This window comes from Aedes aegypti, chromosome 2, assembly GCF_002204515.2.
Source record: "Aedes aegypti strain LVP_AGWG chromosome 2, AaegL5.0 Primary Assembly, whole genome shotgun sequence".
Classification (NCBI taxonomy): Eukaryota; Metazoa; Arthropoda; class Insecta; order Diptera; family Culicidae; genus Aedes; species Aedes aegypti.
Window position 1 is genome coordinate 259,654,153 of NC_035108.1, and position 18,971 is coordinate 259,673,123.

Here is an 18,971-nt window from a genome sequence, read left to right on the forward strand (position 1 = left end):
ATTCCCAGAATCCACACTGGATTCCCAGAATCCACACTGGATTCCCAGAATCCACACTGGATTCCCAGAATCCACACTGGATTCCCAGAATCCACACTGGATTCCCAGAATCCACACTGGATTCCCAGAATCCACACTGGATTCCCAGAATCCACACTGGATTCCCAGAATCCACACTGGATTCCCAGAATCCACACTGGATTCCCAGAATCCACACTGGATTCCAGAATCCACACTGGATTCCCAGAATCCACACTGGATTCCCAGAATCCACACTGGATTCCCAGAATCCACACTGGATTCCCAGAATCCACACTGGATTCCCAGAATCCACACTGGATTCCCAGAATCCACACTGGATTCCCAGAATCCACACTGGATTCCCAGAATCCACACTGGATTCCCAGAATCCACACTGGATTCCCAGAATCCACACTGGATTCCAGAATCCACACTGGATTCCAGAATCCACACTGGATTCCCAGAATCCACACTGGATTCCCAGAATCCACACTGGATTCCAGAATCCACACTGGATTCCCAGAATCCACACTGGATTCCAGAATCCACACTGGATTCCAGAATCCACACTGGATTCCCAGAATCCACACTGGATTCCCAGAATCCACACTGGATTCCCAGAATCCACACTGGATTCCCAGAATCCACAACTGGATTCCAGAATCCACACTGGATTTCCCAGAATCCACACTGGATTCCAGAATCCACACTGGATTCCCAGAATCCACACTGGATTCCAATCCCAGAATCCACACTGGATTCCCAGAATCCACACTGGATTCCCAGAATCCACACTGGATTCCCAGAATCCACACTGGATTCCCAGAATCCACACTGGATTCCCAGAATCCACACTGGATTCCCAGAATCCACACTGGATTCCCAGAATCCACACTGGATTCCCAGAATCCACACTGGATTCCCAGAATCCACACTGGATTCCCAGAATCCACACTGGATTCCCAGAATCCACACTGGATTCCCAGAATCCACACTGGATTCCCAGAATCCACACTGGATTCCCAGAATCCACACTGGATTCCCAGAATCCACACTGGATTCCCAGAATCCACACTGGATTCCCAGAATCCACACTGGATTCCCAGAATCCACACTGGATTCCCAGAATCCACACTGGATTCCCAGAATCCACACTGGATTCCCAGAATCCACACTGGATTCCCAGAATCCACACTGGATTCCCAGAATCCACACTGGATTCCCAGAATCCACACTGGATTCCCAGAATCCACACTGGATTCCCAGAATCCACACTGGATTCCCAGAATCCACACTGGATTCCCAGAATCCACACTGGATTCCCAGAATCCACACTGGATTCCCAGAATCCACACTGGATTCCCAGAATCCACACTGGATTCCCAGAATCCACACTGGATTCCCAGAATCCACACTGGATTCCCAGAATCCACACTGGATTCCCAGAATCCACACTGGATTCCCAGAATCCACACTGGATTCCCAGAATCCACACTGCATTCCCAGAATCCACACTGCATTCCCAGAATCCACACTGCATTCCCAGAATCCACACTGGATTCCCAGAATCCACACTGGATTCCCAGAATCCACACTGGATTCCCAGAATCCACACTACAATCCCAGCGTCCACACTGAAACCCTACGATCTACACTGTAACTCCAGGATTCACACTGGAATCCCAGGATTCTGCACTGGAAACCCTGGATCCACATTGGCATCCCAGGATATATTCTGAAATCTCATAATTTACTCTGGAATCCCGGAATCCACACTGACTTCCGGCACAGGAACCATTCTATAATTGTTCAGGAATCTCTGTTTTGCAAACCACGCTTATGGTAGTATAAGACGAGCGTGGTGATGCCGACAAGAGCTGGTGACAAAACAGAAATGTATTATGCTGATAACGCAACCTAGTGGAAGAAATATGAATTAAAAAAAACCTGTCATTGGACTGCCCATAATGTCTTTCACAACTTTGCCAAAGATACCAACCACCCATTTTGTCTAAAAAAATTACTGTATTCAGAAAAGTTACTGATCTCAAAATAGATCACTGGGCGTTCGAGGCATCTGATCTCAAAATAGATCACTGGGCGTTAATGGGTTAATAAGAAAACTTCTGAGAAAATTGAATAAAAAGATAGCAAAATGAAAAAGGTTTTCGTTTTTATAGCGCATACGCAGTTGGATTGAGAACCACTGTTCTAGCCGCACCTTGCCCATGTTGTGTACTTTACCGAACGCGCACTAATGCCGATGTTTACATCCATTTCTATGCTTACAGGGAATTCAAAACCTTTCGTCTGAAAAAGAAACGCTCGTCTTCGCTTGGCATCAACAAGACATCGGAAAGTCCACCGCCCCTTCGGCGAGACGATCCCGACGTGCACTACCACACCATCGGCAGCAACTCGTCGGCCTATCGGAACACAATCAACACCGTCGGATACGGCTCCGGTCAATCGCAGTCCACCTCCAACACACCGCTTTTCCTACGAAACTCGCGTTATCGCAGCTCGCTTCAAACGCAATCAAAGGTAAGAGGCAATTGGGAAGGGGAGGGTTGTTTGCAAATCGTATATTTTTGTGTCCTATATTTTTGTGAAGAACATTATCGTTTTACAGGATGTTATGTATAAGATATTTGGAGAAGTTTAAATATTATAAGCCATAATCAAATATGTCGTCTGTACCTGTGTACCAAATTGACAAAATGGGCTGAGATATGGAAAGATAAAATTTCCAAAGGAAAGGTGTATTTGAAATTCTTCGATGATTGAATCATGTCCGCTTTATCGTTGAACTAAACTATTTTTCGACGAAAGGACTCAAGATTATTTTGTAACCCGAATATAAATACAGTTAAACCTCCATGAGTCGATGTTCCATTACTCGATGTCGACTCATGAAATCATATTGAATATCAAATTTCATGGTTAGGGGAAGTGGTGGTAAAATGAACACCGTGCCTTTTACCGAGAAAAAACAAATTTCGATGAATTTTTATCACGCACGGACAATTTAGAGCTTAAATCTGCGTGTTCGAGTTGATACGTAGGTCAATCGAAGTGAAAATATCAACGAAACCTAAAATTTTAGGAAACCACGTTTGAAAATTAGAACTGACGTAACTTTTAGCTCAGAAGACTTGAGGTTTTCAGTGAGATGAACATCGTTATGATATGATGTCAAATCTGATAACTTGAGAACTCTTTTTGAATGGGTTACAATCATTAATAGATGTATTTTCGGTGGGGCAATGAAAATTTTCATAAATATTTGTTTTGCTCATGTTTTTTGCGTGGTGTTCATTTTATCACCAACCGCTGTTCACATAGTGCAGGTAAAATGAACATTTGCATCGCTTTTTAATAGCGATGAAAATATGTGAAAATTTAGCAATTTTAGTCTGAATCCATGTCGCTGCTATAGATTACATCCCTATTTTTGATGTTGTGCGATAGAACTATACCAATTCTTCGTTTTTCTATCGGAAATAAGATGATTTCCTTAAGGTGTTCAATTTACCACCCCTTCCCCTACTATGATGGTCCCCTCGAACGGCTTTCCATATCATGGCTGTTCCATGACTCGATATTTCCATGAGTCGACGGTCCCTTCAATATCGACTCATGGAGGGTTGACTGTAGGATATTTCCTCTGTAATTGGTACACTCCAGTCTGCGGTATTTATTGTATATTGGGCTATGGGGTCAACCAAACAACTGTTAGGCATGTTTTTATCCTTCAGAAGTAGGCGATGGATCAATTGATTCCGTGCTTTGAGAAGCTCAATCGGTATCTCATCCTTCCCAGCAGTATTAAAGTTACAGCTTCCTTAACCTCTCCTCAACCGTTATCATCAGTATTTATCCTATTTCTCATTAATTCTCCTTTTGACCGTTATGTACTGAAAGTATTCGTCCAACTGACAGCCACCGTCATTTTATCGGTTATTGCACATTGAGTTCCTTGGCACGGTATTGTGCTGCGCGTCGTTGATCGTTGCTTAAAATCTCCACAAACCGTTCATGCTATCTTCTGCTTCAACTATCACACTTTCTACGTGCTACATTCTTTTTCTGTGGTTGATTCACTTTTCTTAAGCTCATGGTCACTAGCATATTGCTTCTTCTAGCGGTATTCTACACGTCTATCACTCTCTAGGAATCGTTTCGTTTTATTTGTTGATCAGTATTAACCTCTATCTGTCCTTTGAGCTCCTGGAGCTCCTCATGACTAACGAGTTCCTTCCATTACTTTCGAGCTCATTCTCCGATCAATTAGCAACCGCATGTTTCCAGCCTCCACAACCGCATCATGGCATGTGGCTCTAGATTCCTAATCTAAGCTCTTCATCCAAGCTAAACCTCCTCGTCGAAGGTCTGCCTTCTCGGCCACATCCTTTATCATCGTCGAGTTTCTACTTCCTCATGGTCCCTCTTCGAATTGGCCTTAGCATCTCCTCATGAATGCCCTCATGAACCCATAACCTGTAGAAATCATCAAACACAGAAACACTACCGTTCTTCACATTCGAATAAAAAATTTTCACGCCACAATACTTGGTTCGTGGCCGCATCTCTCCATACTTGGTTCTGCCCCACGCTCGCCAAATCGATGCGCTCTTGATCCGCACACCCAGCTTGCTGCGCTCCACGCCTTTTTGTACCAACTAGATCCGGAGCGAACACCATCTTTGCAGGGTTGCTGTCGGCATTCTTGCAACATGCCCTGCCCATCGTATCTTTCCATCTTTGGCCACCTTCTGAATACTAGGTTCGGCGTAGATTTGGGCGAGCTTGTGGTTCATTCTTCGCCGCCACACACCCTTATCCTGCACACCAACGAAGATTGTCCTAAGCACCCGGCGTTCGAAGACTCCAAATGCTTACAAGTCCTCCTCCAGCATCGTCCACTTTTCTTGCTCGTAAAGGAGTACCGGTCTTATGAGCGTTTTGTAAATGGTACATTTGATGCGGGTGTGAATCTTTTTTGACCACAGCTTCTTGTGGGGGCCATAGTAGGCCTGACTTCTACTGATGATGCGCCTCCGTAATTCACGGCTAACGTTTTTGTCAACCTTCAGCAAGGATCCAGGGTAGATGAACTCGCCGACCATCTCGAACGTATACCCGTCTATCGTAACGCTGCTACCTAGGCAAGCCATGTCGCGCTCGACCCCACCAACTAGCATGTACTTTGTCTTGGTCGCATTCACCACCAGTCCAACTTTTGCTGCCTCGTGTTTCAGGTGGGTGTACAGGTCTGCCACCTTTTCAAATGTTCATCCGACAATGTCCATATTATCCGCGAAGCAAACAAGTTGACTGGATCTCGTAAAAATCGTAACCCGGCTGTTAAGCCCGGCTCTCCGCATAACATCTAAACGAACTGGAATGTTCGCCTGAAACCTTCACATATGTTTGCACACTTTCCATCGTTGCTCTTATCAGTCTTGTTAGCTTCCATAGCTCTACGCGGTCGATATTATCGTATACCGCCTTGAAATCGATGAAAAGGTGATGCGTTGGGACCTGGTATCCACGACATTTTTGGAGGATTTGCCGTACAGTAAAGATCTAGTCCGTTGTCGATCAGCCGGCTTGATAACTTCCCACGAACTCGTTTACTACAGGTGACAGAAGTCGCAAGATGATCTGGGATAAGACTTTGTAGGTAGCATTTAGAATGGTAATCGCTCGGAAGTTTTCACAATCTAACTTGTCGCCTTTCTTCTAGATGGGGCATGTTACCCCTTCCTTCCACTCCTCCGGTAGCTGTTCTGTTTCCCAGATTGTGCCTATCAGTCGATGCAGACAAATGGCCAGCCTCTCCGTTCCCATCTTTATGAGTTCAGCTCCGATACCATCCTTACCAGCAGCTTTATTTTTCTTGAGCTGGTAAATGGCATCCTTAACCTCCCTCAAAGTTGGGGCAAGTTGGTTTCCATCTGACGAAGTCATTTCCTCCGTTGTCCAGTCCTTCATTGCCTGTGCTCTCAGCGCCATTTAGATGTTCATTGAAGTGCTGCTTCCACCTTTCGATCATCTCACGCTCGTCCGTCAAAATGTCCCCATCCTTATCACTGCACATCTCGGCTCGCGGCACGAAACCGTTGCGGGGTGCGTTGAACTTCTGATAGAACTTACATGTTTCTTGAGACCGGCACAGCTGTTCCATCTTCTCCAGGCGGCGTTATTCCTCCAGAAAGAGGCGGGTCTGCTGTTGCTGTTTCCGTCTATAACGTTCCATCATCTGCCGGGTCCCTTGCTGCAGCATGACCGCCCGCGCTGCATTATTCTCCAGAATCTGCCTACATTCCTCTTCGAACCAATCGTTCCGTCGGCTCCGGCCCACGTACCCGACGTTGCTCTCAGCTGCATTGTTGATGGCTGCTTTTACTATTCTCCAGCAGTCCTCAAGAGGGGCTTCATCCAGCCCGGTAATGCAGCCTCGAGGTGCTGCGCGTACGCATTTGCGACATCCGCTCTAGGTCACACCGGGGTGGCCATCACGTTATTAACGACGGAGAGTTTTGGGCGCAGTTTCACCATCATCAGATAGTGGTCAGAGTCGATGTTAGCACCACGATAGGTCCTGACATCGATAATGTCGGAGAAATGCCGTCCATCAATCACAAAGTGGTCGATTTGTGATTCTGTCTGCTGTGGTGATCTGCAGGTGTATCGGTTTGGAAGACTGTGCTGGAAGTAGGTGCTACGAATGGCCATATTCTTGGAGGCGGCGAAATCAATTAGTCGTTAGCCGTTTTCGTTCATCAGCCGGTGGGTGCTGAACTTTCCAGTAGTCGGTCTGAACTCCTCCTCCTGGCCAACCTGAGCGTTTAAGATCTTCTATGATGATTTTGACGTCGTGACGTTCAAGCTGCGCGTAAATAGCGTTTTTATCATCATCAGTGCTTCATGGGTGAGAGCTGTGCACGTTTATTATGCTGAAGTTGGAGAACCGACCTTTGATCCTCAACTTGCACACTGTCTCATTGATCGGCCCTCACCCGATCACGCGCCTCTGCATATCACCCATCACTATGAAAGCTGTTCCCATCTCGTGAGTGTTGCCGCAGCTCTGGTAGATGGTATGGTTACCTCTAAACGTTCGCACCATCGATCCCTTCCAACACATTACTTGCAACGCTACGATGCCGAATACGCGGCCATTTAGCACGTCGGCGAGAATACGTGTGTTCCCGATGAAGTTGAGAGATTTGCAGTTCCACGTACCGAGCTTCCATTCGCTAGTCTCATTACGTCGCTGTGGTCTTCGTCGATTGTCCCGATTCGTATCATCTCGTTAATTAGTCGTTCCTTTATTTTTTACGGCTGGCTTGCAGGGCCAGCTCAGCAGGCTCAGATCCACCACGACCATGGTCCACGTTTCGTGCCCTCAAAGGACAGTCGGTCTTACACTTCTTACAATACGGGCTCTCTCGATTTCGATTCCTCTAGCTAGCAGATACTTATTCTCCGATATCCTGACCATTAATCAAACGGAATAGAAATTGGTCCGTTGAATTTGTTGTATGCTTTTTGTGAGCGAGCAACGGAATCCGGATCAATCGTGTCCGGTTCGAGTGATGCGGGTGTTATGTCTTTATCGTTTACCAAAACGAATCCTTTCCCATATCCAAACTTCCAGTTTTCTTGTGGAAGTGCAGAGGACTTTTCGCCTTCTATAAAGCAAGTAACACGTTAACAGTTCCCCCCATCCCCAAATAGACCTGCATTCGGACGCAGCCGGCGCCGATATTGTTTATAAGAATGAGAGCATCAGTATTTACACATTGAGGATGTTACTGATCCTGAGTAGCGTCTGTTGGTTGGTCTTGCAATAACGGAGTAGCAACTGTGAGCGGTTAATCATGCTCATGCTCATATCCTTACTGTCATGTCTACCTATCTCAAGTAATATTAATTATTTTATCTTTCGACTCGGGTACCTTTTACTGGTTCTTACCTACGAGATTTCTGAGCTATAAATACTGGCTGCTGTATGTTCAGTGGAGAGACTTCCCGGACAGTGGATTGATTAACATATTGTTTTATTCTTTATTTACAGGATGTAAAACTTACCATTAATCAAACGCTTTCTGCTTCAAGTTTCAGCCCGGTTAATTTTTCAGAAATCATCCTGAAGATGTTAATCGACAGTAGCCCATATGAACTTGCTGGCATTATTAAACAGCGTACTCTGCACGTTAAAATTCGCAAGTTTCATAACACCATCTAGCACGTGTGATACAGTTGACGAAAGCGATCATAGCCGTTAGCTTGTTTCTGAAGAGGCCGATATTCCAGCAGGTATCTTCACATAACACTGCACACCACCGTAGGCTTAATCAGTCCGCTAAATCTCCCGGAAAACTGGTTTTCGTTCATTGTCGCCATAGCTCTTTACGATCAAAATATCGTAATACAGTACAGATACCGCATCCGTCGAACGGGTATCCACTATAAGACTCTTGAATTTAGTGACCCCGAACTGCTCAGCTCCAGACTTCTGGTTTTAGCCACGGAACCCTAGTGGGGTGGGCACCTAATTTTTTTTTATTCCGGCGTGGGGAGGATTCGGATGTTCGGAACATGTGTGGAATACCTAGCAATTGGATGGAATACCTTGTATTCTTGCGTTTGACGACAATCATATTGGGACGTCGAGGAGACGGAGGTCGATACTGCAAAAGAGATGCGACGGGTGGTCATTGCGGGTACTCGACTGGTGTAACGAGATGAGTACGGCGCTTGGCCGTTGATGAGGCGAACTGTCAGTAGGAGGGCCCTGCGTGCTGCCGCGATATGCTGGCTAGTATAGCTAGTGATTTTGGACCCACTCGGAATGAAGCTTCTTTCGGGCCTGCTTGTCCATCCCTATCCCTTGACGTTCAACATCCCGCCATTCTGGCGTTCACCACAAGGCTGCTTCCACACATCATCCGTCAAGATACCTTTATCTATTTCTGTTGGAGGAGAATAACCACCGTGCAACCCCTCGTTGCTACCAATGTTGCTACCAGCAGCACGATGATGAGAGAGAGCAAATACATTTTTCATTCGTTCGTTTTCCTTTGTACGAGTAACACGTTAATAAATCATTGTTCGTAGTTTAATCGCGTTTATAACCCTTTTTCTCCGATTATTCCGAGTTATCCCACTGTATTCTGCTAGTGGACTTCCGTCAGGTTCTGGCCCCAGTGTCGGATATCGGGAAAAGTGCGGTGTTTCGTCGAAAAATCCGGAAGAAAGTGCGTTTTTCCGAGAACTGTTCGTGCGCGATTGGAACGAGAAGATGGCGGACAATCTAAAAGCAGTGTTTCCCAAGCTCAGTGGTGCAAATTACGCTTCATGGCAGTATCGCATGCAAACGATGCTTGAGCGTGATGAAATTTGGTATGTCATTGATGCTGCTAAACCCGAAGAGGCGGATGCCACTATGCCGCAGTGGACAAAGGATGATGCAAAGGCCCGTGCTATTATTGCATTCTTTGTGGAGGATAATCAGCTGCGTTTCATCAAGAAATCGACGAATGCGCGTGAAATGTGGAACAACCTTAAAACGTACCACAACAAAGCGACGATTGGGAATCAAGCATCTCTTTTGCGACAGCTCTGTGCTCTTAGTTTGGAAGAAGGTGGTGATGTCGAGCGGCATATCGAGCAAACGGAGGACTTGTTCGAAAAATTGGATAACGCTGGTGTCGAGTTGCAGGAACTGCTCAGGATAATTATGCTGCTACGAAGTTTGCCGAAGTCATTCGACAGCTTTGTCACTTCGTTGGAAAATCGTCCCCAAGCTGATTTGACAATGGACTTCGTAGTTTCTCGATTGCGGGATGAAACCCAGAAGCGAGCGAGTCAGTCGTGTGGTCTCGTAGCGGAGAAGGCTTTGAAGGCAGATGTGCAGAAAACGGAGAAGAAAAAGTGTTACTTTTGTAATCAGCCAGGACATTACCGTCGTCAGGGTCGAAAGTTTTTAGCGACGAAGAAGAGTGAAAAGCCAAGTGAATCAAAGCAGGTGACGTCTGATCAACATGCGAAGCAAGCTCAAGCTGATACTCCACCGGCTCAAGTGAGAGATGATACCGTCGTGTACGGGGCCGTTTGCTTTGTCGCAGGAGGAGCGATTGCTGGTGCATGGACGGTGGACAGTGGCTGTACCTGCCACATGACTAATGATCGCAGCTTCTTCAATGAATTCAAGAAGGACGTAATAGTCGACGTGACCCTAGCAGACGGCACTAAAACTCGGTCGGCTGGATGCGGAACTGGAGTACTCTTCGGGATGAACGGAGATGGAAAACGTATCGCGATCACCCTGGATAACGTACTATTCGTTCCCAACCTGGAGGGCGGATTGATCTCGGTCAGAAAGCTAGCTCTGAAGAAGTTCGTGGTCACCTTTACGGAAAATTCTTGTGAAATTAGAACGGCTGAAGGCGTCGTTGTAGCAGTTGGCGAAATGGTTGGAAGCCAATATAAGCTGAAGGTAGCAGAACAGTGCCTGGCCGTGAAGGGTAATCACAGTGAAAAGTGTCAGCACACCTGGCACCGCAGAATGGGCCACAGAGATATGGACGTCGTGAGTGTAATCAACAAGAACGATATGGTAAGCGGATTTGAGCTGCAAGACTGCGGTGAGCGAATCATTTGTGAGTGTTGTTTGAAGGGTAAATTAGCTCGCCGGCCATTTCCACAGATCACAGAGCGAAAATCACTGCAGCCTTTGGATTTAATCCATACGGATCTGTGTGGTCCTATGGACAACCCGACTCCCAGCGGAAATAAATATATAATGACCATGATTGATGATTGTACACGCTATTGCGTGGTATACCTCCTCAGGTCGAAAAGCGAAGCAGCTAATAAAATAAAGGAGTACGTTCGATGGGTCGAAAATCTGTTCAACCGTAAACCCCGAGCCATCAGGTCAGACGGCGGGGGTGAGTATGTCGGAACCGATCTCCTGAACTTCTACAAGGCCGAAGGTATACACTATCAGTTCACCACTCCATACACGCCACAACAGAATGGAGTGGCTGAACGAAAAAATAGGGCCTTGCAAGAAATGGCGAACTGTTTGCTGCTTGATGCTGGACTTCCCAAACGGTATTGGGGAGAAGCAGTAATGACGGCAGTTCATCTCCAGAACCGTTTACCGACGAGAGCTGTGCAACGAACACCGTACGAGTTATGGACGGGGCAGAAACCGGATTTCAAGCAGCTCCGTGTATTCGGATGTGAGGCTTATGTCCACATTCCGGATGTAAAACGCAAGAAATTCGAACCGAAGGCCGAAAAACTCATCTTCGTCGGATATTCTGAGCACCACAAAGGATTTCGTTTCCTCAATCGCAACACAGACAGGATCATTATCAGCCGCGACGCACGATTCGTTGAATTGAACAACGGTTCAGAACAGCACGCCGATACCGAAAAGCTGAGCGAGCCAGTACTGGTGGAAGTAGATGTGTCGCAGAATAGCGGATGTGAAGTGGAAATGATTGACAATCCGGGCGAAAGAGTGGCAGAAGTGCCTGAACAACCCGAAGAAGAAGTTTACGAAGACGCTGAAAGTGATTTCCTTGGATTTGAGCTGGACGATGATGTTTATTTCGGAGAAGAGCAAGAAGAGCAAGTGAGAAGATCGAATCGCGCCACGCGCGGTGTTCTGCCGAGAAGATACGATGGTTTTGTAGTCGGACTGGCAACCCATGTGGAAGAGCCAGCTGATTATCATGAAGCGTTGGCGATACCCGAGTGGAAGCAGGCAATGAAAGAAGAAATGCAAGCTCATGAAGAAAACAATACGTGGACCCTAGTGCGGCTTCCAGCCGGTAAGAAACTGATCGGTGCAAAATGGGTTTTCAAACTCAAGAAGAACGAAAGTGGTGAAGTGATTAAATATAAAGCAAGGGTTGTAGCTCAAGGGTATACCCAAAAGCGCGGTATTGACTTTAAAGAAGTTTTCGCGCCTGTGACACGTTTGACAACGTTGCGTGCTTTGCTAGCAGTAGCTGGAAAACGTGGTATGGTGTTGAAGCAATATGATGCTAAAACGGCATACTTGAATGGCAAAGTTGACGAAGAACTATATATGCGACAGCCCCCTGGTTTTGAAGCACCCGGACAGGAGGAGTTTGTGTGTAAGTTGCAGAAAAGCATTTACGGACTCAGGCAATCCGCAAGGTGCTGGAATCAGGCACTTCACGCAGGATTACTGGACATCGGTTTCAAACAGCGAGGATCGGATCCGTGCCTCTATGCGCGCGAGAACAACGGCGTTACAGTATACTTACTTGTGTACGTCGATGATTTTTTGATGGCGTGCACTGACGAGGCCGTAATCGATCGAGTTTATGCGGAACTGAGGGACAAGTTTGACATCACATCTCTTGGAAATGTGCGTTATTTCCTCGGGCACGAAATTACCAAAGAAGGTGGGTGTTACATGATGCAACTAACAACTTACATCGACAGTTTGGTTGAAAAATTTGGCATGGAAGCGTCCAAGCCAGCTAGAACACCGATGGACTTAGGCTACGTTGCGCAAAACGATGACAGCAAGAGCTTCCAGGATACATCACTGTACCGGAGTCTGGTGGGAGCATTGCTATACTTAGCAGTGAACGGGAGACCAGACATTGCAGCAAGTGTTGGTCTTCTTGGTAGAAAGGTAAGCGCACCAAATAAAATGGACTGGACGGCAGCTAGAAGAGTCGTTCAATATCTGAAGGCGACGAAAGACTTCAAGCTTAAGTTTGGTCCTGGTAATGGATGGTTTCTAACTGGCTATGCAGACTCGGACTGGGCAGGAGACAAGCAATCGAGACGTTCAACTACCGGATATGTGTTTTTCTACGGTGGAGGACCGATATGCTGGGTCAGTAAACGGCAAGACAGCGTAGCTTTATCGACGTTGGAGGCAGAGTACAATGCTTTGTCTCTAGCATGTCAAGAAGCAGTCTGGCTCAGGCGCTTACTCAAGGATTTGGACGAGCTTCAACCGGAAGCAACAACCATCTATGAGGACAACCAAGGTTGCCTCAGCTTCGTTAAAGCAGAACGGGTCAGCGGTCGAGTTAAACATATTGAAACGAAGGGCCATTACATCCGCGAACTGTGTGAACGTAAGGTTGTGACACTGCAATATTGCCCCTCAACCGAAATGATTGCGGATGCCCTTACAAAACCTTTGGGACCAACCATGATGACGAGATTTGTGGATCAAGTTGGACTATCGAATTGAGGACATTTGGTGGTAATTCAGGAGGAGTGTTGGAGGAGAATAACCACCGTGCAACCCCTCGTTGCTACCAATGTTGCTACCAGCAGCACGATGATGAGAGAGAGCAAATACATTTTTCATTCGTTCGTTTTCCTTTGTACGAGTAACACGTTAATAAATCATTGTTCGTAGTTTAATCGCGTTTATAACCCTTTTTCTCCGATTATTCCGAGTTATCCCACTGTATTCTGCTAGTGGACTTCCGTCAATTTCCAGGCTCATTTCGGGTCGAGGCATAGAAACTTTGCGTGATGCATTGGCCTTGTGGTAGAACTTTCGCGTTTCTTGAGAACAGTACAGAAGCTCCATCTTTTGGTACTTCGCTTCTTCCCAATGACGCTTTTATTTCCCCGAATAATCGGGTGTTCTATTTTTCTTCTTCAGTCTATATCGTCCAATACTTCCTCTCATTCCGTGCTGCAGCATTGCAAATCACGCTGTATTCCTCCAAAACCTTCTGGCACGTCAAATCAATCATTTCTTGAGCTCAGTTCCACTTATCCGAAGCGGCTTTCGGATGCATTATTAACAACTGCTTAGACTGTCCGTATGCTAACTTGAGATCTTGACTTTGGCAGTGGTTGACTTACATTTGAGCTACATGTAGAATTCGCCCTTGTTATCTTCACATTAGTCCAAGATTTCCTGAGGACCTTCTTCTTCTTCTTCTTGGCATTATGTCCTCACTGGGACTAAGCGTTATGAGCCACTCCTAACAAAGAATATAAATTAAAGGTGTGTAAAAGTAAACGCATTTCATACCGGTCAGCACAGCATACGACCAACAAGATTGGTTAACCGATCTTCCCTAAGATAAAAAAAAAAAACTAATAAAATCACGGAAATTCTGCTTCTGCTTAGATAATATGTATCTGACTGTACTGCCAGTAATGCATTTGTCCCACAATTTCATTGAAGTTATTGCAATTTCCTTCTTATCGTGTACATACGGCTTTTACATTATAATGTGTACATTAATATACTTTCTATCTACTTCACAGTTTGCCTCCTACCCATTGCTTCATTCATTTCTAATAAAGCTATTTTTATTTACTCACTCAATCAACAGGAGAATGAAATTGGCCTCCATAGAAACGACCGCTATCGAAGCACAATTCAGAACGGCTTCGCGACTTACAGTGGCAACAGCATGGTCACGTCAACACCAAGATCGCGATACGGCACCGGCACAACCGGACGTGGAATGACCGCAGGGTAAGACTGATTCAACTTTCCTGTATGTGTTCGTCGACATATCCTAACCTTTTACATTTTTCAACAGAGTGTCCCAATCTAGTCTCAAAAGCACAAATCCATTCGACGATGAGGAAATGGATGACAGCATTTCACTGAATGATAGTTTCAACGGCGCCAACGGAACTATAAGATCGAGCATGGCCAGACGCAAGAAACGTCGAGCTCCACCTCCGCCGGTTCGCAACTTGGTAAGTTGTTGATAGATTACAGATTATAAAGATATTCAATTTGATTCTTTTTAGGCTAACATCCCTGTCGATCCTTCCGATACTGCACTTGCGACACGGTTGAAAATTGAAGAAACGCCTCCACCAGAGAATCCAGAAGATGTGAAAAATCTTTCAAACCTCACAGCAGAAATCGAATCGTTCGTGCGCACCAACTCTGACGATAGGGTCAACCATATGAGAACAGAACAGGTCCTTCGGGTCGAAGAACCAACAACACCTAGTGATAGCAATAATAACCACGTGGAAGAAATTGTGGTCGTTGAAAGGAAACATGAAGTTGTAGAAAGCGTCAACTCTACACCCGCAGCTGTGCAAGAACGCCTTCAGCTAAACGTAGACGACAAGAAACCCCCTCCTGAAAAAGAAAACAGGGGTAACGTTGACATCCCAGAACCCGTAGAGCAGATGTCCCGATTGGAAGAACTTAAAATAGACGAAGAACCGATACCAGCCACTCCTCCTCCTCAACCTTCACCTCGGGCTAAACCGACACCTCAGCCAATCCCACAAACACCACCTACCGTCGAACCGGTAGACCTTGAAGACGTTGCCCTTCCTGAGACTCCTATTCCCGCTAGACGTCTGAACAAGAATCGCAATCAGGTCCCAACAAACGGAACCGAACTTCGAATAACCGAATCGTCAGATTCAGCCACCACAAGCACGACTGAAGAAGAGGAAAACATGGAATTCAAAGCAGCCAAGCCAATCAACTACGAGTTCAAGTACAAGGTTGAACCAATTAAAACAGAGATCGATGAGAAGATTAACACTGCTCGCCTGAAAATAAGCGAGTCAACCGGTGACATCGAATCACTGCAAAATTCCGGTACAGAGCGGCGCCGTTCCGTACGGGATATCATCGAATCAATCAACAAAAGTCAAAGTCTACTCAAGGTCAACCACGAATCATCAGGAACAATGTATTCTGCTCAATCGAATGATAGCGTCAATCGCAACCTGAGAGAACTGAACGACCGAGAAAATGAAATTCAACGAATGCTCCACGAGATGGAATCCAACTATGGAAGCAACGCCCAATCCCAACCTCGCAAGTGGTCCCTCACGCCGCCAACGAAGAAGCGCAGCTCGTACTATGATAATGTACCGGAGGGTGACGAAAATCTTGATAACCTGGACGATCGTAACAATCTGCTCAGCAAATCGGCGCTGCGATCCAAGAAGAGTCCAACCAAGTCTCTTGGAATGGAGCAGACCGATGATGTGCAATTTCAGGACTGTATAGACTGGAACCCATTGCCCAAGCCAAGGCGCAGTCGGCATTTCCCCGACACTCCAGTCAATCAGTCAACGTCAGCCTCGGGAGGTGTTTTGACGGTAATCGATCAAAATAATAACGGCAACGAGAAGCAGAGTTGAATGAGCAGCACAGCATGTTCGCTTTCCACATGCAATCTATAAGTTACGTAGGAATTATTTATTCAATCAACTAATATTGACGCATGGTATCATCGTTGAACATCATCAGGTCCAAGAATAGTTGCTTGTCTTTTAGAATGAAAGATGGTGTAAATTATTGATCATTTACAAAGTTGTTTCAAATAAAAAATAGACTCAAATATCCTTCTATAGATATTTAAATTATTAGAAAGATTTCCAGTTCATTGGCATGTATTATTACGCACGGACAAAAATCACCTTAGTTTGTTTATGCGGATAGTTTAGCAAGTTTCTATGGCAGTGACCTAGCGTTTACGTCAATTCATGCATATTGGACGAATAAAACAACGTAAGCGTTTGCAGATGACAAAAGTAAGAAATCAATCAAAAAGTCTCCCTCAGTCAACTTTTGAATTTGAATCTTTAAAAAAGGCATAGATTAATTGATCGGAATTGAGCTGTGTTCTTGAAAAAATTCAAGAATGCAGCTGGGAACACATAAACGTATTTTCCCAGCAATTCTAGTGCGTCGACCATACAAATATGGGCAGCATCACGGTGTACTATATTAAGAAGGTGATATATTCCGAAAACTGACAGCTACTTGACGACGTCATTCCTAACCACCTCGAACAAATTTGCGAAAAAAAAATGATCTAGTGGTCCGGAAGGTACGATGGGAGTGACGTCACATTTTTACAATCAAACTTGATATTTACATCAATAAAGAGCCTGTCTTGTTAATTTTTATGCATAGTTAAAGTTGGTTTTCATGGCTATCTCGATGGTCCCTTCAATATCAAGTTATGGAGTGTTGACTGTATCAATTTTGTTATATTACAACCAAAGTTTATTGTAATAAGGTTAAGGTTTTGTTTGGAACTAGCTCTTTCATTGGTTGTTTCAATTTTAAATCTGTATGTTCTTATAAGGTGTATTATGATGGCTAACTAATCTTTTTTTTTTTTTTTTCAATAGTTCGTTTGGTTATATCAAAAGGCTTGTTAACTGATTGAATTTTAGTTTCAAAATTAAATAATAGTTTGATTCAATGATTGCAATATGTTGAATCAAAATAAGATTTTATCATTATGAAAATTTATTGTATATTTTCGGTTAACTTGTAATGTATTTTTTCCGCGAATCTTCATCATCATCATATAAATAAAAATGGAATGGTGTTTGTATGTCACGAAATAACTAGAGAACAAGTCAACGTACCTGATTCTTTTACAGTTAGCTTCTTGAAGTGTTCCGACGTGTTACTGTGTACAAAAAGTCGAAGAACTTCACGGAAAAATCAAGGAAAACAGGGGTAGGGAACTGACACTTATTTTTAGTAGAATTTTGTTTCACATTATCAAATAGCCAACTTCGGGACAAAACAAGGTTTGTCGGGTCAACTAGTTATCAATAAAGATCACTGTGGACCTTGAGAAACTTAAAAGTCGATACTCTTCTTTACTTGATATAAAAATTAAAATTCCTAGGAGCCCCATTCGATTCACTATTTACCATAAAACATTTATGAGCATACTTTTACTTCTTTATTCATTTGCCATTACGTCCCTACTGGAAGTCTACCTCTAATCTTATTCGCTCTAACGAAGGTATGATGCTGCCATCTGCAAAAAGTTTACTCTGTGCGTGAAGCGTCAAACATTTTACCCGGCAAGGTATAGGAAGTGAAATTTCAAATACTTATATAATAGTAGTTTACGTAACAAGTTGCAGAATGACGATTTTTACAGCACGAGTTGTACATTTGTCCAACGAGGCTTGCCGAGTTGGATAACTACGACGAGTGCTGAAAAAATCAAGTTCTGCAACGAGTTGCGTACAACATTTTTTGCAATTTCGTAGAACACCACTGGAGGGTATCAGAAATAACATCTGGATGCTTGCACCATCATTTTGCAATTTCTGAAAATAGTTGGGTAATGAGTCATTACGCAACTCAAAACAGTTGCGTAATGAGAAAGCGTTGCGTAATGAACCATTATAGCACTGGTTTCAGTTAGGTAATGACTATTCCCGCACTGCATACTTCAGTGTAGGAAAGTAGGCCGTTTCATGACAGATTGGCGTGATGAAAAACAGCCTATTACGATGAGAAATTGCAAAAAATTAACTGCAATAGCTATTTAATCACTTTTCAGCACATGTTGATGAACTTTTGATGGTCTACCATGTGTCTATAATCATATATTTTTGATTTTTATGTTTTTCCTCAATATTCTGCGGATTCTATAGCTTATCATAAATCTAACCCCGTACACTAAACAGAATTTAATTTAATTATGTTTTGAATTTTTTAGAAGCATTTGCAAATTTACTTCCTATGCTTTGTCATGTAAAGAAATCGGAGCTTCACGCAACGTCAACTGTGGTAATTGCCTTCGTAATCGCGAACTGTTCTATGAGCTCTTTCAAAGTTATAAACCAAACAAAACTGTACATATTAGGTGACAACGCTGATAAACTGTTCTCAAACCGTTTTCGTTAATTTTGATGTTTGAAACCTAACATCGCTTGCAGATACCCATTGTTCACACCAGAACGTTAAGTTAATCATGATTGAAAAGTTGATGATTAAATGACAAGAACGACATGCCGAAAGATTTCCAATTTGTATTTTTTTTTGTTTGAAACCGAGCTATGCCAATCTTGTTTAAGTGTATGACACATTCGTCGCATACTTTAGGCGTTTAGGGAATTCACAAAGTCATCAATCATTGTTCTTATGATTGATC

The 18,971-nt window shown here is 44.4% G+C and overlaps 1 protein-coding gene across 2 annotated transcripts in view; it reads left to right on the top strand.

The window, feature by feature from the left end:
• Positions 1-16,405, top strand: part of LOC5565682 — a 90,456-nt gene extending 74,051 nt beyond the window's left edge. For both annotated transcript variants that reach the window (XM_021844879.1, XM_021844880.1), the window contains exons 3-6: positions 2,313-2,565; positions 14,400-14,545; positions 14,613-14,775; positions 14,830-16,405. In XM_021844879.1, coding sequence (XP_021700571.1) covers positions 2,313-2,565; positions 14,400-14,545; positions 14,613-14,775; positions 14,830-16,197 — 1,930 coding nt within the window. In that variant the 3' untranslated portion in view covers positions 16,198-16,405. The remainder of the gene's footprint in view (positions 1-2,312; positions 2,566-14,399; positions 14,546-14,612; positions 14,776-14,829) is intronic.
• Positions 16,406-18,971: the final 2,566 nt, after the last annotated feature.